The 21707-nt window shown below is 41.1% G+C and overlaps 1 protein-coding gene across 3 annotated transcripts in view; it reads right to left on the reverse strand.

Moving 5' to 3' along the window:
* Nucleotides 1–664: 664 nt before the first annotated feature.
* Nucleotides 665–21707, reverse strand: part of col5a1 (procollagen, type V, alpha 1) — a 68041-nt gene continuing 46998 nt past the window's right edge. Inside the window, exons 26-65 of one of the 3 annotated variants that reach the window (XM_028974618.1) lie at nt 21326–21370; nt 21126–21179; nt 20839–20883; nt 20485–20538; nt 19944–20051; nt 19485–19538; nt 19174–19227; nt 18106–18150; nt 17938–17991; nt 17776–17820; nt 17618–17671; nt 17208–17261; nt 17079–17132; nt 16246–16353; nt 15847–15936; nt 15721–15774; nt 15406–15415; nt 15090–15124; nt 13819–13872; nt 13651–13704; nt 13455–13562; nt 13266–13319; nt 13059–13166; nt 12004–12057; nt 11687–11794; nt 11519–11572; nt 11311–11364; nt 11149–11202; nt 10993–11046; nt 10767–10874; nt 10545–10598; nt 10391–10444; nt 9929–10036; nt 9739–9828; nt 9363–9416; nt 8329–8584; nt 8046–8158; nt 5829–5897; nt 3327–3560; nt 665–1693 (exon numbers count right to left, since the gene is read on the reverse strand). In XM_028974618.1, the coding sequence (XP_028830451.1) occupies nt 1547–1693; nt 3327–3560; nt 5829–5897; nt 8046–8158; nt 8329–8584; nt 9363–9416; nt 9739–9828; nt 9929–10036; nt 10391–10444; nt 10545–10598; nt 10767–10874; nt 10993–11046; nt 11149–11202; nt 11311–11364; nt 11519–11572; nt 11687–11794; nt 12004–12057; nt 13059–13166; nt 13266–13319; nt 13455–13562; nt 13651–13704; nt 13819–13872; nt 15090–15124; nt 15406–15415; nt 15721–15774; nt 15847–15936; nt 16246–16353; nt 17079–17132; nt 17208–17261; nt 17618–17671; nt 17776–17820; nt 17938–17991; nt 18106–18150; nt 19174–19227; nt 19485–19538; nt 19944–20051; nt 20485–20538; nt 20839–20883; nt 21126–21179; nt 21326–21370 (3060 nt within the window). In that variant the 3' untranslated portion in view covers nt 665–1546. Of the gene's footprint in view, nt 1694–3326; nt 3561–5699; nt 5769–5828; nt 5898–8045; nt 8159–8328; nt 8585–9362; nt 9417–9738; nt 9829–9928; nt 10037–10390; nt 10445–10544; nt 10599–10766; nt 10875–10992; nt 11047–11148; nt 11203–11310; nt 11365–11518; nt 11573–11686; nt 11795–12003; nt 12058–13058; nt 13167–13265; nt 13320–13454; nt 13563–13650; nt 13705–13818; nt 13873–15089; nt 15198–15307; nt 15416–15720; nt 15775–15846; nt 15937–16245; nt 16354–17078; nt 17133–17207; nt 17262–17617; nt 17672–17775; nt 17821–17937; nt 17992–18105; nt 18151–19173; nt 19228–19484; nt 19539–19943; nt 20052–20484; nt 20539–20838; nt 20884–21125; nt 21180–21325; nt 21371–21707 lie in introns of all 3 variants that reach the window. The other 2 variants (XM_028974617.1, XM_028974616.1) reach the window with 2 other exon arrangements.

The raw sequence follows: 21707 nt of genomic DNA on the forward strand, positions 1-21707 counted from the left end.
CCTGGTGAACAGTCTTGTCTGGTCTTAGTGGATCTCACCGTGCACCATGCGCCACGGGTTGTAAACGCTTTACATATTAACCAGTGAGAAGAAAAGAAAACTCTAGCTCTGCATCAAGCACCCGCCTTGCAGTCGGCCTGAACCGACCGCCTCCCACAGCGTGCAGCAGCTCACTCAGACTTTCGTAGATCTTTCTGTGTGGACCATAAAAAAAAACAAAAAAAAAACACATAAAAAAAACAAAAAAACAACAACAAATGACAGAACACAAAAAACAACAACAATCTGTTGTATGAGTGGATATGATGGATTGGCATGCAGTAAAATACTTTCTGCTCAGACACAATGCGGCGCCCCCTGTCTTTGTGGGGCTGGGAAGCAGTTGTACATCATCAGTGAGTCATTTAAACAATAAACAGAAATCATTACATAGCACCACAGGAAGAAGGAAATAGCACCTAGGTTTACGTTTCTTGTGTTTCCTCATAATGTGACACTGTCTCCCAAAGACTGAGTGCTCTTCCAACCAAAGCGGGGCACGATGTGAGGCAAGCGCCTGGGACAACAAGGCACGACCGAAGTTCAGCGACGTCCGTCCGACTCAGGCTGACAGCTCTAACACAGGGATGCAAGGGATACCAAGGCCATTCCCACTGGAGAAATGTTTTTTTTTTTTTTTTTTTTTTTTTTAATCAACGCTCACATCATCGCTCCATGTGCTTTTTTTCCTATGTTTATTGACACTGTGTTGAATTTGTTAAATTACAAAAAAAAGATGTGCTAAAACAAAAGGCAGCACCAGCTCGGGTATGGTTTATTCTCTCCCATCCAATCCAATGAGGTTGCGAGGGGTGGGGGACTTTATTTTTTTTAACAGCATTTTTCCCTCATCATCCATTAGGTCACATGCATGTTTTGAAGCCAGAATAAAAAAACGAAGAAAAATAAAAACATACAAAGTACTTACAAACATACAAAAATATTTATATATTTATTACATTACATTAATGAACATATTGGGGCAGGGAATTCTTTTGAAATGTTGGTCACACCACGCATTGAGAAACCAGCAGAGACAACACTGGACTGGGACTGTTGACTGGCTTCACTGGAATCGGACACACTGTAAGTGGGAAAAGAAGTGTCCGTGGGCTCGGTATAGTGTGTATGCACGTGCATCAAACAGTGGAGGGTTAGATGAGAGGCTGGGGCTTTGGGAAGGGGTTTAGAACCAAAGAGAAATGTGCTAGCAAATACGGATTTCATCCAGTTTCAAAACTTGCATGTGAAAGACATGGTGCACTGAGGTTGTAAGGTTGCTGTGTGTGTATATTTTTTTATTTATTTTTTATTTCTTTATGCAATTAGTTTTTTTTCCTCTTTAATTTCTCTTATCCTCATCTTGAAGAAGTAATATATATATAATTAGTTTGCACTGGAAACACAAATGCTTTACAAATAAGTCCGATTTCTTTCTTGTGTCTTGTTTCTGAGAGAGTGAGTAGGTTACTTTTCTCTTTTTTTTTTGGATGTTCGGAGAACAGTCTTAACCAATGAAACAGGCAGGGCCCACTTCAAAGCCAAACTTCTGCGTTGCTCCACCAAAGTCATTGAACATGATGTCTACAAATGGAACCTGTTCCACCTTCGGAGTGCTGATCTCCAGAATAGTCTTTTCATAGCCTTTTTTCAACTGTGGGCAGAGTGAGAGAGAGAGAGAGGGGGGGGGGGGGGGGGGGTTGGAGAAAGAGAAGAGATTTGTTACATGACTGGGAAAGAACGTTTGTTTCCAAGGCAACAAGGAGAACGTTGACTACTCTCCAGGTGCTGAGAGCCTCTGGAAAGTGCCTCCTTCTCAAACTCATTACAACAATAACAGACACTTATGTGTCTGAGTGTGACAGGAGAGTGACTCTTGGTGCCAAGACCAGCAGACACCCTCCCCACCCCCCAAACAGACCTTTTCATCACATCAATATCATCCATCACCTCTCCGACATCCTCTCCGATTTCTGTGCTGTGGACCTTTGAAGCTTTCTCATTTATCTTCAAAATGTAGTTTTTTAATCTTGCCATGGTCCCTGCGACAAATCACTGATCAGAGTATATATGTGAAGGGGGATAAACCAAGCTGATCAGCTGATGTTATGACCCCAACATTTACATTGTTTTTATAATTTATTTACTGTTGTATATAAGAGTTCCTTAAAATTCATCAGAACACAGGTAGATGGTTGCAAATGGCATATTTTTGGCTAGGCGTGAAAAGGGAGCAATTTATACAGATATGGACAGGTCTGCACAATTGAGATAATTAGGGAACTTTTTTCAGTTAATTATGTAACGCTGGGGTGATAGATGCATGATAGAGCTCTTGAGTTGTTGATATAACATCACTTTTTTGGCGTCATGAATCACTGTAAAACCGTCAATTTCTAAACTGGGTTGGTTCTGTGCTGTACTAATTTGGTTTCAAATCTATCAAACAGGTAGATCCTTTTCTGGAGCTCAATTCAGCAAAATAGGTGATATACCATAGTGAATGCCATGGGGAACTTTTTAAAAAAATGATTTGTTAACTTTTTATATGCTCCTGCTTGCCAGAATTTTGGGTGAACCAGGGATCAGTTGAAAATGACAGCATCTGTAGACTCATGGCCACATTAGAGCACAAAAAATGATATGTTTGCCAAATTGGCTGTCAAGACATTTTCTAAAATTATCTGAGGCCAAAGACAGAATCTTCGGATCCTTCCTCCAAGCTGAAATTCTTGAAGTCAGAATTATTTTTGGCTGTTTTTGAATCTTGCATATTGAGCATTGCCAAGGCAGAATTATTCCAGTGCAATTCCTAAAGATTCTTAAGAGATGACAAATTGACAAATTGTTTGTTAGTTTTTTTAAACCACTGTTCAGTGTCATAAATAGCTATATTTTTATATATCTAAATAAAAACAAAAGCAATAAATCGGGCTAAATAAATAATCAAATCAACCAAAACACATATACACACACACACACACACACACATATATATATATATGTGTGTGTGTGTGTGTGTATGTTTTGGTTGATTTGATTATTTATTTAGCTTCTATATATATATATATATATATATATATATTTTTTTTTGATGGTGGTGGCATATTTGAGGGAAACTAGCACTTTCAAAAAGTGAAAGAAATGTTGAGATGAGCTGTACCATGAGAATGTTAAGTGGGGTTATTCATCTCATAAAATGCTACTCAATAGTCTGAGTGAACTCTCAGGATCTGGAACAAATGACAGACCACTCCTAAACACTCTTCAGCACTCTTCACACTCACCGCGCATCCATCCACGATGGCTCGAATGTAGGGGTTGTTGTCGTGGGACATCTCTTCATCATTGGAGCCCAGGAAGCGAATGGCCTTGTCGTAGGAGTCCTGGTCCGGGTCGTGCCAGGCGATGGACTGGTAGCAGTTGTAAGTCAGGTTTTGGCGGGCTGTGGCACTCAGTAAACGCAGGAAGGTCATCTGAACCACGCTGATTGGATTACTGTCTGAGTCCACGTACGAGAGCTGCATAAAACACAAACACATTAAAGGTGAAGGGCCCTCCAGTATATGCCTAGGTCATACATTGGCTTTCATACATTTTTTTAAAAAGACTGAGAATATAAAGAAGTTGTGTAGTCTCTATTGACCAGCAGTTCTTTTTAAAGTTGCTTATTCCTTTTTACACTTCTTTTCTAAAGTTTAGGTTAATTTAGAAATGGTCAAAAATCCAGTCTAGACATTGTTGGTGTAATTGGTGTAAATGACCAGTGTAGCATTATCAGCAACAATTAGTCTTGAGGTGTATTGGAATGCTGAAAAGTCTCACTGATTATTTGAAAATCATTTTGTAATAATCCTTGGAGTGCCAAATACAGAACTGATCAAAGAAGAAATTGAACTGTCCATTATTCAAATGAATAGAAAATGAACCTAAACCAGGCAGAAATCTATTTAGCAACTGTACTAAATCCTCAGACTCTTTAAATGAATCAAAATGCAGCCCTCCTGCCCATCAGTGAAGCTACTGAAATTCCACCTTTCCCTTCTCAATCCCGGCCTCGCCTGGTGACAGAATTATGGGAAGGTGAATTACCCGGGATGACGGCTTGAGTGCAGTGGAAACCGAGAACAAGTCCATTTCCCATGATTCATGGCAGCACTGGCAGGGGAAATAAGTACTGCAGCGGGTTTCTGTGGGTCGTACTATGCCTCGTTACCCACAATTCATTGCTGTGTGACATGCTACAGGCTTGTGTTAAGATGTCTACAAATCCCTACTGTGCATCTGCGAAGTCAAGACATTGTGTACTGTAGCATAATCCTTTTAGCTCTGTGTTTTGTGTACCCTTTGTGACAACAATGCAGCACAACACCACAATGATACACCCATATGATTCCTGTGTTTGACTTCATATACTCGTTATCCCAGTGTTAACAGTAACACTGCAGTGATGCCCGTCACATGCCCTTACTATCCTGGAATGGGGTCCCTCTCTGAATTATTCCTTCCCAAGGTTTCGTCCATTTTTACCTCCATGTTACTAGGGAGTTCTTCCTTGTGTCCATCTGTAGTCCATTGAGACATACCGCTTGTGTTTTTTTCGGCTATACAAAAATTGTTGTTGTTGTGTATGTGTGTGTTCGTGTGCTTTTATACAACAACCACACATTACAGATGCAATGACAAGTGATAAAGTGACATTGTCCACATGTTTGTTATCAGTTTTGCTTTGGTGTGACAGAACATTTGCTGGATGTGAAGCAAATGTTGGGTTGTTCTGTTGCCATACCAACCGCTGTGTGCGTCCACCGGTTCTACGCACACGCATGACTGACTGAATGAGCCGACCACATGCTTCATGCATGCCATGCAAGCACCCCTCCCACACACACACGCATACACAATACTTACTCAGATCCATATGCAATCAGTGGCTTTACTCACCTTGCACTGTTACAACAATCCTAAACACATCATGTAACCCCCAAGGCCCATCTGCAATAGCCACGTGTGTGACACAGCCTCATATCACCATGGAAACAGCCACCAGACACAATACCTTTCCATCACAGACTCACGTGAAGCATTGTCTCGTACCCAGAAGCCCCTGCAACAGTGACTGAGAGCTAGACGTCTATAGCTAAGTGCTAGCTGAGTGCTGCCAGATACTGAGCGCTGACACAGAGTGGACAAAATTCTGCCAACTTTGTGCCTAAACACATGTAATTCTAATTAATTTTAATACAGTTTCTTAGCAAATGCATCCTGGCAATTTTGGACACTTGTCCAAATGAAAAGCAATGAGCAGCTAATCTGCATAGTGATTAAGCCCCCAGTCACTTTAAGGTGTAACTTTTTGACTTGATAGGTTTGAGCAGACAATAACATTAAGCATGTATTGTTTGCTAATTAAGTGTAGTATTCCAATGACGTTTGGACAGAATTGCTATGATAGCCTTTTACCCATAAGCCTTTGAGGTCACACCTTTCGTTCATTCTATTAGCGAGCCTGTTTCCAGCCAGTCTGTTAGCCCAGTCTTACAGAAGTGAGGAGCAGATGCAGTCCGGACCAGATCACATGCAGCACCGCAGGCCCAGAGAAACCCGGGGAGACCCAGGGGTCTGGATGGGTTCTCCAAACCTGCATCAGGGTCACTTACCACAGAGCCACGTTTGTAGCGACTATACCACGTGCCTGGCGTGTCTTTGGGCCAGCGAGCCATTTTGCTCTGTAAAATATGAAAGGGGATCAGGGCGGGGCGTGGGTGCCAGCGAAGGGTCACGCTTACCAATTTACCACGTTTGAATTCACTGAACCAGGATCCAGGGGTCTCCTTAACCCAGGAGGTCAGCCTCGTCTGGGCCAAACAGCAGCAGGATAAAGAGGGAGAGCAGACATTACAGAAAGACCATATACACATATACACACACACACACACACACACACACACACACACACAGACCATATAGGATTCACACACACACAAAAACACATTAAAGGTTAGAGATCAATACATCCACCCCACACACAATACAGATAATATCGTATTCACACACACACACACACACACACACACACATTTAGGGCACTATTTTTGGGCTGATGTTAAGTGCAGTGCTAAAAATGGGGCTTTGTTTATAGTTTAAATCATGAAGTCCCCTGGATTTGCATAAATAAATAAACAAATAAATAAATAGGTAAAACATGTAAATGTGTCATGCGTTTGCAGATGTCATATTGACAGATGTAAGATTGTGTGGAAGAAGTGTGTGTGAGAGCTGCCAATCATCAGGCTCTGTATAAAAACATCAATGTGTTTTGGGTCACAGAAATAATTACCCACCAACAAAAAAATATTTTTTGTAGTCTTTTCCAGGATAAAGATAACTACCAAGTGTTTTTTACTTGTTTTATGTATTTATGTGAATTATGTGAATTTATGTGAATTATGAGAATTGTGTGAATTCGCTCCAGCTCAGAAATAGTGCCCTAAATGTCAGCCACACACAGATCAAATATTTCAAACACACAGACATTTGTATTTGACATTCACACATACTTTTTACATAGAGAATTGAGGGGAGGAAATTCTGCCCACAAACACACACAGATCATAGCAAAAAAACAGCTCAGAAAACCAGACACACAAGCAAAAACAGACCCAGGCACACACTACGTTACTTTTCATACATCACAGTTCTGAGGAATTGATTGGTTATACAAACAGACATGCACTCATACACACACAACACAGCAACAGCACACGTGTGGTCCTCCTATAACACAAGATGTTAGTACTCAGTACCTGAATCGATCACTCTAGTACCAATATCTCACAGTATCACACTACCACAAATGCATTATTTTGATTACACCACAGTTTACCAGTTGATATTTTTTATGGCTATTATATCAAACAACAACAAATCAATAGCACCTTACTGAGAAATATTGTGTTTAGATTCTAATTTAAAAAAGACAAAAATCTCTGATAACATTACTGTTAGTAATGAGATATGGTAAAAAAATAAAATAAAAATTAAATAGGTGTCAAAATCCAGCAGAGACATTGGGAGGATGACACTCAAAACACTTAAAACACATCTGACATGGTCGTCTCTAGAAGCGGAAAGAAAAAACTGCAGCGGATACACCACATGATTTCCCACTGGGGTACTGCATGTGCATTTCATTTTTCTAGAAGCATCTCAGTTTGAGATATGTCATAAAGATAATTTAAACACTTTGGATTGATAAAATATATAGTCTGCAGTAGAATTGGTAAGATGTATGTGTGTGTGGTAGTCCTTCCAGAAGTCCCTTCTCATTTTATATAGCAATGTGCACACTACCATTCAAAAGTTTAGGGTTATTTAGAAATGTTTTTTTTATATAGAAAACGGTTTTGTACATTAAAAAGCAATTCTGTCCAGACATTGTAGACAATGGTTATTAATGAATGGAATATCTGCAGATAGATGTATGGTACAGTCCCAATAAGTCTAAGACAATAAGTCTTGAGTTCCAATGGAAAGTTGAGTAAAGTAATGAGAGTCTGTCACGGTAAAATCTCATTACAAAACCCTTTTCAATGATCTTAAAACAGCACAGATTAAAACATTCTGGAGGGATTGACTACATTTCAAACTGTTTATGCGTTCAGCATCTATTCTTTTCCAGTGTATTTTGTATGTAAAGAATAAATTTAATCAACAATATATCTATGCTCCTCAATGTTCTGCAAAGGGCTGTGCGTACGCAGTTTTTGGGAAAACTTTTAGGTCAGTGGCTCAGACCCAGGGATGATGTCTCTTGAGTCCACTAATAGTGTGCTAATCACCTAATTAGGAACTAGGGAATTGTGGTTAAAACTTGTATACACACCTAGGGGTTAGTCTTAGCCCTAAATTACAGGGTAATACTTTTGGGGGTCTTATCCAGATTTTGAATGTAAATTAACCATAACTCTTTACAAAATTGGTGTCTATTGTGGTTTAGGACTCACCCCTTCACTCTTCTTGTCAGGGAAGATGCAGCTCTCTCCTCCGGCGGTGAAGTTGCAGTAGACCTTGAAAGCATCTCGGGAGCAACCCTGGTTAGGGTCAATCCAGTATTCACCTGAAAAACCCGGCAAAACAGAATCAGCCTGTTCATGTAAACACACTCTGTTAATCTCAGCATGTGTACATCAGCTCTTTGAATCTGTAAGGTGTCAGTAGAGATTCAGGACCTTTAATTAACAATTAGCGTACATTTACACAATTGTGCATATGTAAGTATGTGTTTACCATCAGGGAAGTCTGGGTGGCACAGCTGCAGATCTTTGCAGGTGCGGGCGGGATTGTTCTGGGTGCCCAGTGGGTGTTTCATTTGCTCAATCTCCATCTTCAGAGAGTTCAGCGAGCCAAAGATCTCCTCCATGCCATCGTCGTAGTCCTTGTAGTTGGCATCATCTTCCATAATCTGACTGGCATCAATGTTGCGACGTGCCCGTTTCGGGCTGGAGTGCATTGGCAGCGGGTGGATTACGTCTCCAGGAGGGCCCTGTGTGAGTATGGGTGTTTTTAAGAGGATGCAGCAAATGAGAGTGGGTGGATATAAGAAGTAAATTATTAAAAACAAAAGCACAAATAATATTTAATATACAACTGTAATATAACTACATGAAATAAATAATGTCTGGGGTTTAGGAGAAAAAAAATGATCTCTTCAGAAGGTACAGTTAGTTTGTAAGCCACAGTGCTGCGGTACATAGTTTGCTATCCACAACCCCATTCCTCATGACACTGCTGACCAGATAATATTCAGGTGATGGACCATTCTCACACCAGCAGTGACACTGATGTGTTAGTGGGATATTATGGGCCATATTTATATCCCACCCCAAAAATATCCAGCCAGTATCTGCTGAGAGGAGATGGCCAACATAAACTGCATTAGAAACTGGGTTATATTTACTAACTACACATATAAGACACATCTACCATGCAATTTATCCTATGAACAGAAGAACAACTTGTGCTAAAGAGTGATAGTGATTTAAAAAAGAGTGTGCTTCAGAAAAAAATAATTGAATTCAGCAACTCTGGCCAGGTTATTTGTTTGACTTATGATCTTGTCACATTGACATATGACCTGCCATTGGGTGTCCATTTTCTCTTTACACTGTTTTTCAGTGCTGAGGACCCGGGTTGGCTCTGTTCATTGTGTTATGTCACTCATGTCAATGTACAGATGGCTGCATTTGTCACATCACTTGAGTTATCTGACCGTTAGGTGGGGGGTTGAAGGAAATACAAAATCAGCAAAGATCTGTACTTACTGGAGGACCTGGGGGACCAGGGACTCCAGATTCTCCCTTAGGACCCGTCTGACCCTGTAAAGAGGACAAATGGAGATCATTACACTGCTGTTATATACACAGACACAAGTACACTTCTTTCTCCCTCAGGACATGCCTAAGGACCAGATACTAAGGACAGGACAACTGGGGACTTTTGTGCAAGCATAAAGACATTAATTGTTTCCTTATTGATCAGCATGACCCTAAAGACAATGAACACCCCCAAGTACATAGCGCACACACGTGGTGCATAACAACTGCAACAACAACACGGTACACACAGTAAAAAGAACAATACTACATACATTTTATGAATAGGTTCTTAACTCTAAACCAAATAAAGTAAGACACTCACTGATGAGCCTTTGGCACCTTTAGGACCAGGGGGCCCAGGTAACCCTGGGGGTCCGACAGGACCAAGTGGTCCGGTGGGGCCAGCGATACCCTGTGGAGAACGGACGGAGAGCATTTTACTTTGTTACTCAGGTTTATGGTTGTCTCCTTATATGCTGGCATACAATAATTTCTTATGAACATAGACATACATTGTCTCCTTTGGAACCAGCTTGTCCTTGGGGTCCAGGCAAACCACGGTCTCCCTTCTCACCCTGCTCTCCTGGGGGTCCGATCAAGCCAATCAAACCAGGATGACCCTGAAATCACACAAATAATGTAACTGTCTTCAACTGTCATGTAAAATAATCATAATAATACATTTATTTATAAAGACAAATGTTCACCAAAGTGCTGCACAGACAAATAATAATAATATTTTAATACAATAAATAAAAACAATGGGTGAGGACAATAGTTAACAAAAATAAGTAAGAACAAGAAAAAAACTTAAAACCAGTGAAAAAAACTGCATCTGACTGTTATATTGTTATTGACAGATGCTCAATGTCTCTGAAAAGACATCAATGAGCTGATGTCACCTCTCCCATTTCCCCTGATGAGGTATGAGAGGGGAGGGTGCACAAAGGGATTTACATAATTACTCGTCTCACCTTTTCACCTTTTAGACCAGAGTCTCCTTTCAGACCAGGCAAACCAGGAGGACCCTGGGGAGACAGAGTGCAAGAGAGAAGGAAATGGTTGTTTTCTTCGTTCTTTACATGAAAACATCACTCATTATCTCTGAGAAAAGATCTGAAAGCTAACCATTGGTCCTGGAGGGCCATCTGGGCCTGGGGAACCTGGCAAACCTTGTTCTCCCTGCACATACCCAAAAACAATCCATAAATGAGCATTTCATACAATCACTGGTAATTAATAATTAAAACGACTTACCAAAGAAAATACCAATCCAAGAGTCTGTATATCATGCTTTGCTAATCTTAGCTACTACTCAATTGGTTAAAAGCATAGACAGGCTGGACTAACCACTGGACCAGGGATTCCTCTTAGACCCTCCGATCCTGGTTTGCCAGGAGCTCCCTGAGGGCCGACTGGGCCTGTTTTACCGGGGGGACCGTCCAGACCTTGTTCTCCCTAAAAAAAATACCACACACGAGAGAGGACATTTTGAATCTGTGTTCATCGGTGCATTTTTAAACTGAATATATACTTAATCTTGCCCTATGTGTATAGACGTGTTATTATTCCTTACCTTCGCTCCTTTTTCTCCTTGTCTTCCTTCAGGACCTGCAGGTCCAGGAGGACCCTAAAGAAGGAAAGGAAAGAATTGAACATGGGTTTGAGCAAAATAAGATGTAATATTTAATTTTTAGTTTTTTTTATAATAGGTATAAAAGGAAGCACTCACCCTCTTTCCTGGAGGGCCAGTTGGACCAGACTCACCAGTGGGCCCAGGCGAGCCCTGCCGACGAACACAGAAAGAGATAAATATTTAAAACTTTCAACCGATTTATCTGTCTGTAAGTAAACATCAAGTGTGTTGGACTGGATGACCAGCAGCTGGACTCACTGGTTGACCCGCCTCCCCATCATCTCCCTTGTCACCTGGAGGACCGTCCAGACCCTGCCAGAGAAATGTGAACATTATTCAAATTTAGTTCCATTTCCTGTACAAAAAGCATGTTTTTAGAGAAAATGTTGCTTGATTGCTGTGTAATGAATATGTTGTATACATGTTAATTATGTGGAATAGCTATATATATAAGGACATCACTTACAGACTGGCCAGGTTCACCAGGGGGACCAGGGTCACCAGGGAAACCACTTGGACCCTAAAACAGTTTTAAAATTTCTCTTGCTAAACATGCTACTGTACAAACACATAGTCAATCAAGTCAAAATAACCTGGGATCTGAGGTCCATGCTTCAGTTTCGTTTGTACTTACAGGGCTGCCTTTGGGACCGTCATCTCCAGGGGGACCCTTGGGACCAGGGGGTCCAGCAGTACCAGCAGGTCCTGCCTCTCCCTTCTCCCCACGCTCTCCCTTCGGGCCCTGAACCAGAACACACAGAGTTAAATACCATGAGACTGGTGTGTCATCTGAATTGATGTATTTGTTGTCATTTTATCCTATAAACCGTTCTTGTAATATTGCATTAAAATTATATGGTCATGATGTTCAGTAATGAAAGGTTCTAGCTGTTTCAAGATTGAGTTTATGCTATGCATGTATTGTTGTTGGATTGTGTTGTGGTTCTGTACCAGTGGGCCAACATCTCCTTGCAGACCAGGTTCTCCAGGTTCACCAGCGTCACCCTGAGAAAGACAGAAATAAAGAGAGACATTTCATTTGAGTTTTTCTGATGGATTATCAGCAGTTCATGTCCTTATTTTGGTGGTTGGGGACAAATGGGTCATTCATCTCACACAGTAGCTAGGGAACTCATTAATATAGACAAGGAACTGTGAGTGTATGTATATGTCTGTTTTCTTTTTGCCAAGTTATCATGAATGAAGGTCTCAGCAGTGCTGGTTTATTTGCTTCATCCCTTGCATATATGTATTTGTAAAGAGCCTAGATGTTGACCTTGAGTATGTGAGTGTGTGCCCCATGTGCCTCTGATATTGTACATCAATTTCCAATACTGCACTGACATGGCAGCCATTTGTTTTGTGACCAGCTCTCTCAGCACTGATCATTTTTCAGTGTCAACAATCCCCAATGGCTCAAAAAGAAAGAGAAACAGGCAGGGTGGAGGTTGAGGTTGAGCCTGAAGAACTCGGAAAATCTAAACCATGTCTAATTGCTAAACATGTATTAGCAGCAACACACTTAAGCGGAAGTTGAGCAGTTCGTAACATGTAGTTAAGTTCATCATGAGCTGAGGTGAACAAAATATTGATTTATTCCGTCCTGTGAAATAATAAAGAAATAAATAAAGAAAAAACTGCTTGCACACTCATCACTGAGAGATGCAGGGCTGAGGGCTGAGAGCATTTATCACACACACATATATACACACAGATTTTGAGATGTTTTAATAATGCAGCTGTTATGTTTTAGCAAAGCCTGGACAGAAACACTCAATTTCCTGAAACAACTCCTATTAATAATGTAGTTATATCATTCTGGCCCGCAGACAGTCAGGAAATACAGTAACCTTGCTGCCTGAATGTAACCTTGCTGCCTGCTGTGAAAATGAAATCCCTGTCCTGTTTGGTTATTAGCTTTTATTTATTTATTAGATATCTTCTCCCACAGTACTATTTGGGCCTACAGGTAATGAATGAGAATTAGTGTGTGTTGTGTATGTTACCTTCTCTCCCACAGCACCGGGGTTTCCAATCCCACCAGGTGGGCCCTGTGGCCCATCAGCTCCTGGGGGTCCGGAGGGGCCTCGTGGGCCTGGAGGACCAGGAGGACCCTGTCAGAGAGAGGGGAAAGCAGCACAAACACAATGTAAGATGTGATATAAACAGAAACGCACAAAAATAGGTCAAATGAGGCAGGAAGGAGTACCCACCATCTGACCCACATCTCCAGTCTCTCCCTTTTCACCTGTGGGGCCAGGAAGACCCTGCACACAAAATTAGAGTAAACCAGAAATCAGCGATCTTCACCAACATAAAGCAGTGACAGAAAAAAGCTAAAGCTCCATGTCAAAATGTTTCTAGGCTCTAAACTTTGGAGAGATGGAGAGTGGGTCTCTAACCTGCAGTCCAACAGGTCCAGGTGGGCCAGGGAAACCTCTGGCTCCCTCATCTCCCTTTTGGCCAAACAAACCCTGTTGCCCTCTGGGTCCAGGCTCTCCATCAGCCCCCTGAAAGAAACAAAAAACAAAATATTTAGCAGCAATATCTGAAACCACAAAGTCTGAACAGGAAGCACCACAGTCATTTCATACTCACAGAGGGACCTGGCTGGCCAACTGGACCTTGAGGGCCAGTGGGACCAGGTGGACCCTAGTGAGGGAACAGGAAGCAATCTTTAGACTCAAAGTATTGGCAATTATTTAAAACAAGCAATTATTTCCAACAAGCAAAAACCAATGCGATTAAAGAAATATCGGAACTCACATGTTCTCCTTTTTCTCCTTTGCTTCCTTTGGTTCCCGGCTCTCCGATTTCTCCCTACAGTGTCAGACAGTGTCAGTATTAACTTCTACAACACACTTATAATATAATAATAATTAAGAAAGGTATGATACTGTGCTGGAAAATTTGTAGCTCTAATTAAGCTGGTTGAATGTGTGTGTGTGTGTGTGTGTATGTTATGTGTGAGCATGTTCTGAGGTTCTGAGAAGAAGCTGACAAATTCTGGAGGAAGTTCTGGAGGAGGAAAGATTCAATTAAGATGAATATCCCTTCAAATGTGTTTGTATGTGAATCTGTGGGTGAATACTAATGCCCCTCTGTGCTTTTTTGTGAGGGATGGACACAATTGTTTTTTTTCCCATTCATGACAATTATAGGCACCAAAAGAGCCATAACTCAAAACTGACAGGCTTTTAAAATCTATGTATGATGATATATGCATGAGTGTCTGTACAGATATTGAATGAAAGATTGGGTGTTTTTTGTTTTGTTTTGGGTGTTTTCTTCCTGAAGCGACAGGAAGACACTGAGGGTTTCTCCAGCTCAAGCGAAAGCATCACCTGAGCAGCTCTACTGTCTGAAGGATGTTAAAGCTGACAGTTATAATTAAGGAATAAAAATATGAGAAAGAGAGCTGCAATGTGCAATGCCGTAACAGAAAATATTTCCATACACACACCACCAACATACAATAAATTTGAATCATTGGAGTCATATAATGTTTTCCTTCAGATCACTTCTGAAATTACTTCAGACTTCTCATATCGCTTAGTGTGTGTGTGTGGGGTGGGGGTTGGGGTGAGAGAGAGACCCCTGTGTATTCAGTGAGTAAGAAACTGACAAACTGTCTAAGGAGTACAAATACAAATAAGATTGATAATACCTATATGTGTGTGTATATGTGTGTGTGTTCATCTTTGCTTGTTCTGCCAGAGATAAATTACATGGGTACACACACACACACACACACACACACATACACACAAACACACACTTATACTCACATAGCCCATCATGATACCCAAAGAGGCTAATAGACTCATAATTCATCTCTGACAGGCCTTTAAAATGTAAAGGTGTGTGTCTGTGAATGAGCATGTGTTTGTAGGAAAAAGTCAGAAATGTTTTTGTTAGACTAACAGATGAGTATATCTGTTGTATATTGGGACTGTGTATGTGTGTGTATGTGTTCATACATCTACCTAATCAAGCCAAACACATCTCTTCTGATCCTAACAGTCATCTAACAGTACCTTGTCACCATCCTCTCCAGGGGGTCCGATTGGTCCTGCTGGTCCGGGCAACCCCACTGGTCCCTGGATACCATCTCTGCCGGCAGGGCCCTGTGGTCCTTTCTCTCCCTGGAATGAAAAGCAGAGACACAATCTATCCAAATCTCACAGAAAATAGGTCTCCATTAAATGAAAAGAAAATAACACAAAAATTAAAGTCTGAGTAGCATAGAACTCACGGGTCCACCCTTTTCTCCGGCTGGACCTGGTGGTCCCTGTGGTCCTGGTCGCCCTGGGAGGCCAGTTGGGCCAGCTGGACCAGCAGGACCACGTTCACCTGGAGAACCCTGATGTGAGAGAGAGAAACAAGATCAGAGCCTTTCAACTAGACCTCAGTTTTATTGAGTTATGACTCTTTTAATTATTCATGGAAAATTGATTATGCATGCATGATGATTCAGTCCGAACACCTCACCTCTGCAGTAGAATAAAAAATGATGACACAGACAAAATATTTTAATAACATAGTTAAGAATTAATTATATAACCATAAAAGATCCTCTTACATAACATAATACAGTTAATAACGTAAAACTGCAGAAAACCTTGAGAAATATAGAAATTGCAAAGAGAACTACAAATCTGTACTCACAGCAGGACCTGGAGGACCACTGGGACCTTCGTTCCCTTTCAGACCAGCTACGCCCTGAACAAAAAACACAGTCATGTCACATGTTAATCACACTTAAAAGTCTGGATTTGAGACTTTAGTACTCACTGTGGGCCCAGGTAGACCACGTTCTCCAGTGAACCCTCTCAAACCAGGAGGACCATCTTTACCAGGAGGGCCAGCAGGACCTGGGTCACCCTACAGAAGACTTATCATTAACCTAGGCCAGAAGGCCTCACATCAAATAATCCACATATAAGTACATGCAATATACCTATACTGAAACAAGATATGAGGCCTTCCCATGACTTTTTACTAAAATTATTTACATTTACAGCATTTAGCAAATGCTCTTACAAGCATGTAACTTACAAGCAGTAGTTACAGGTGACTTTTCAATCTCCTTACAGTTTGACTGTCCGAATCTGGTGATTCAAATCTTAGGTGTGCATATTTCTATGGGGAAAAGATCTTTTGACAGTACTGATTTATTTATTTGAAACCCACCTTGGCTCCTTCTTTACCAGCTGCACCTGGAAGTCCTTGCTCACCGGGAGGTCCTGGTGGTCCAGGGTGTCCCCGTTCTCCCATTGGTCCAGTCTCACCAGTAGGACCCTGCAAAACAATCATACATTATGGGTAATTATTTTTCTGTGTGGGAAAGATCTTGACTCTTCTGGCAGTGCAATGACAGCTATGATAAACAGCAGAAGAAAAGGTTAATGGATTCTAATATTTAACATGCAGTGTGAATCAGCATGTAAACTGATGTGTGAGTTTGTGTGCCTATATATATATATATATATGTGTGTGTGTGTGTGTGTGTGTGTGTGTGTGTGTGTGTTAGTGTGTGTGTATGTATGTATATATATATATATATATATATATATATATGTGTGTGTGTGTGTGTGTGTGTGTGTGTGTGTGTGTGTGTGTGTGTGTGTGTGTGTGTGTGTGTTTGTCATTGCACACCTGTGTGTGGGCAGCCTTGTTTGTGCTCTTGTGCATTACCATTGAGAGTGCTGCCCATGCATAATATATGAGGTGCTAAGCGCTAACATCTGAAGTGAGCCAAATGGAGGGTAAACAGAGAAGTAACGACCAGATTACTGGCACTTCAGGGACTATGATGGTCAGTTAATGACTGTTGAAGGTGCTAGCACCCCACTGTAGGGAGCAACCGCCATCCACTTGCTGAGGCAGTAAAGAAAAATACTGAGAGAAATAAGAGCAGTGCTAATGCAGCATAGTTTAATGTCCCAACATTGTACAAGCTGCTATGAGCCATTTCAAATGCACAGGCCAGACAAAGTTAGACAAAGACACTGCAGGGTACTCACCTGTGGTCCGACCACACCAGGGGGTCCAGGAGGTCCAGTCTTGCCTTGGAAACCCTGCATAGAGTGAACAATTTTAGACTGGTTGTGTGTGTAAATGTGTGCTTGTGTTTGTGGAAGGTTGAGACTCACAGTCTCCCCTCTCTGTCCAGGGTGTCCTGGCAGTCCGTCTTTGCCAGCTGGTCCCTAAAAAAACCCAAATGTATTATTATGATAGTAGTAGTAGTGAAGTGAAGTGATTGTCATTGTGAAGCACAGCACATGTTGTATATTTGGTCTTCTGCTTAATATATTTAGGAATAACAGCTTTTGGAGACTACAAGGGTAGATGTAAAATGTATAGCATTTGTACACTCTGTTACCTTGACCACCTGACAACTTGCCTGTTTACCTGACAACTTGCCTATTAAGGCAGAATCATGTAGTTTCTTATATTAAACTAAAGAACAATTTTAAATAAATAGCATTATTTTCTGAGAATAAACCAATTAAACAGAGCATTGATGATAATGATAATGATTATAATTATTATTGCTACTCACGGGTGGCCCCTTGGGTCCTGGGAATCCAGTTGGCCCTTGAGGTCCTGGCAGGCCCTGTAGCAGACATGAACATCACCAGTTATCAAAGTGGAGAAATACTGACCACTAAACGGTCATCAACAGTGATGTCAGAGATAGTGTTGAGCAAGTGATCATACCCGTTCACCGGGGGGTCCAGGGGGGCCATCGCTTCCTGAGTTGCCCTATTGAGCATGAGCAACAACAAAATCAATAAATAAACCAACTAAACAATGTATTATAGCTCACATTGTCTCTGTCTGCAGTTGTTACTTTCAGAATTACCGCCATGAAGCACTCACCTTTGGTCCTGCTTTTCCTGTTGAGCCCCTGGGACCCCTCTCTCCACGAGGTCCCTGTAGGAGGAGACATTGTAGGATTAGCAGAGGCAGAAAGAAAGGAACATAATCAATATTGTTACATCAGACATGTTGCCAGGTGTGACCAGTTAAAGGTTAAAGGTGACTCACTGTTGGTCCTCTCTGACCTCTGGGGCCTGGCTTTCCTGATATACCCTGTTGAGGTCAAAGAGAGAGAGAGCTTTTACAGATCTGACAAAAACAGTGTACAAAGAATGCATCCTTTTTCTATCCTCTTTTCCTAATAATTATTGTAATGTTTCACAATTATGTCACAGTCTAGTTTCATTTTCAAACCCAGGATATAGACTTTTCAGACTTAAGGCATACCAAGTGCTGTTCTTGCAAACACTTCTTTCTTATCGGCTAATCTTTACAAGTTTTCCTCTTGTCAAATGAGCTCAAAGAAGATAATAGTTTAATTAAAACCTAATAAGAAGCTGGAGTAATGGGACTATTTTACTCTGCAGTGATGTTGGGTATAATTTAAAACAGAGGGGAAGACATCTTGAAGATTTGAAAGCCAGAGGAAAATGTTCCTCTCCAATGCAAAATTAATGAGGAGACGAATGAAGGCATTAAAAGATTCTACAAAAGCACGGCTGCAGTAAAAAAAAATAACACCATTATTTTCACTCTGTGTGTATGTGTGTCCTCTAAAAACACTCCCACGCCGTCTGAAGATAAAAAGTTGAGGAGAGCGTGTGCTGGTTTTTATTACTCCATTATTCTGAGTGTAAATTTATGACTGGTTCACTGCAGACATTCATTTCTTTTGTAAATTTGTCCACCTAAGCTATCCCCCACCCACTGGCACTGATGGCAGTGTGGTTCACTAGTGGGTGAATGAGCAGAGTGTGGGAAGTGGGCTTAAAAAAGATGAAAAAGTGTGGTGGAGCTTGGTCTCAGTACAGATCGGGACTATAATGAATCATTAAAAAGAATATAGAGCTGCCTGTAAATTTATAAAGAAAGAAAAGAACAGAGTGGCAGGCAGACACACCATAGACAAGAGCTCTATATTGTCACGTAACTATATTCAATTAGTGCTACAACCAACAACAAAAGTTAAACAGTCAGATATGTAATCACACACCAAATTCACCCCAGATCCGACTCTCTTGTGTGTGGGCAGGGGTTAAAATACATTTGTGAGTAATCTGTGTTTGTCTAACGTACCCGTGTGCCTTTTTCCCCGTTGGCTCCAGGGAACCCTTGAAATCCTTGAGAACCCTGTAGTAAAAAAGACAGAGACACATCAAAGGGGCTGCAAAAGAAAAATGCTGGAGCAGTGTGATGCGGCAGACAAAGCAGACCATCTTTGATCAGTAAGTTCAAACATGATGACCCTCTATTTCTCCAAAGACTAACCTGACAACCTGTCTACACACACACACACACACACACACACACATGCACACACACATACGAGTGCAACCTCTCAAAGGTGAAGGTATAGATACATGCACATAAACAAACAGGTTATTTACCTTTGGTCCTTGTCTTCCTGGGTAACCTGGTAATCCAGGAACACCCAGTTTACCCTAAAAACACAAGATCAATCAATCAGTTAATAATCAATAGACCAATATATATATATAGTAATGTTCTTTTTATTTTCTGTCTATCCAGGTCACCATCAACTAAGCTTGTTCGTACAGAGCTCCAGCTGAACTGTGTGTAGGAGGACGTTAGTGTGTTAAAGGAAGTTGGGAACTACAAGAACCCCTGGGGAAATAATCAAGAAGTTATTTGAGACAGAAGCAGTCACCTGAAATCGCACCAAAACAAAATATAGAAAAGAGGCCCTGGAAAATTCACTAATTAAGATATATGAGACTCTCTGCAAAGTGGACTCATAAATTCACTCTCACACACACACTAAAGAGAAATTTGGTCATTGTTAGGTTTTAGGCTCCATTAATATACCCACACGCACACACCCATACCTTTTCTCCGGTCTGTCCAAGAGGTCCTGCATCTCCAGGAAGGCCACCTCGTCCTTTTGGTCCTTCTGGTCCATCCTCTCCCCTGGGTCCAGCAGCTCCAAGCTCCCCCTGCAAACCCATTAAAAAAACATGAAAAATACCCCTAATTATAGACTCACTTGTAACGTATAACAATTATAGACTCACTTAAAACATTTAATGCCATTAATCTAAATTAAATACATTAACAAAGATGTCCTTGGCATAATACAGGATTACACAATATCTAGTCAGACAATGTCACACATTGAGGGGTAAGGTATCCCCATCTTCTAGGATCAAGATGCGTTTGTTTATTACCCACAATTCAACGGGGATTCAGCACTGCCAGCCTGAATGTATGACAGACCAAAAATCTATAGAATCGATTGGGTTGAAACCAACTGAAGAGAAGAGGCGAGGGGCGGCGTTGATGAGACTACAGCACCCATCTCCTGCCACATATGCAGGTAGGCCGTAAATAACCCAGGTGCATAAATAAATAAAGACAAATCTCTTTTACCCTGTCACCCTTTATACCCATGTCTCCCTTGAATCCAGGGAATCCATCCTCGCCCTGAGGGAGAGAGACAGAAAAAAAGAGAGGGGGATAAGTTTTGTCAGGCAGAAGACAAACAACACAAACAGCCATTGATTCCCTTTTACATAGTCAATACAGACAACTTCTAGAAATATACCTGGTTTGCACAAACCTGCACACAGACACACACTTTGATAACAATCGCAACTGAATAACAAAATTTTAGGCAGGCTTGAATGATGAATAAAAAGCAACAAATTAAACATTAATATTACCTTACAAATGCATTAAAATGATAGAATATTAACCACACACACACACACATAGACAATGTACCTTTTCACCCTTGTTTCCTTTCAGACCACGAACTCCGTCAGCTCCCTGAAAATCACAGAATGAGGGGATTAGTAAGAATCTCTTGCCTCGTTCACATAACAGCTCTTTGTCATTCACACACACACACACAAACACACACACATACACACATACACACACACACATTCACCTGTTAATCTTTCCAATATTCCTGGAGGTGCAGCAGACCCTCTAAATTTGAGCATGTGTGTTTGCATCTATTTGCTTGCATGTGTGTTTTCATCACAATTGCTCAGCCCAAAACTCACCTTTACCCCCCTGGGTCCTGGATATCCAATTGGGCCTTGGGGACCTGCAGGGCCCTGAAACATAAAGACAAAAATAAGAAAAATAACTGTAGAGGATAGATTAGCATTACCTGTGTGTGTGTGTGTGTGTGTGTGTGTGTGTGTGTGTTTTATGCTGTGAATGCATACATTTGTGAGTGCATTTGTAATGTTTTTCTCACCAGGTTTCCTTTCTCTCCAGATGGCCCCTCCTTCCCTGGGTGACCCTGTAAGAGCAGAAAAAAGGGCCACTGAAGATAATCAAGAAAATAAAAGGAGAACAAAGATCTAAAATATTACTTAGGGGGTATGTAACACACACATATGCACACATACACACACAGGGCATGTTTGATGTGTATCAGCTTGATCACCCCCCCCCCCAACACAATTAGCCGACAACAATTTCCAGTCACGTTTCCACAGTTAGAATGTTTGTTATAATTGTGCACTTCATCTACATGACACTCAATCTCTCCTTACTTGATTAATTAACACATGGTCATTTAGTCTTTTTGGCTTCATTTGAATAATTATGTGACTTGGTTTAACCATTTCCACATC

This window comes from Denticeps clupeoides, chromosome 3 (assembly GCF_900700375.1).
Source record: "Denticeps clupeoides chromosome 3, fDenClu1.1, whole genome shotgun sequence".
Classification (NCBI taxonomy): domain Eukaryota; kingdom Metazoa; phylum Chordata; class Actinopteri; order Clupeiformes; family Denticipitidae; genus Denticeps; species Denticeps clupeoides.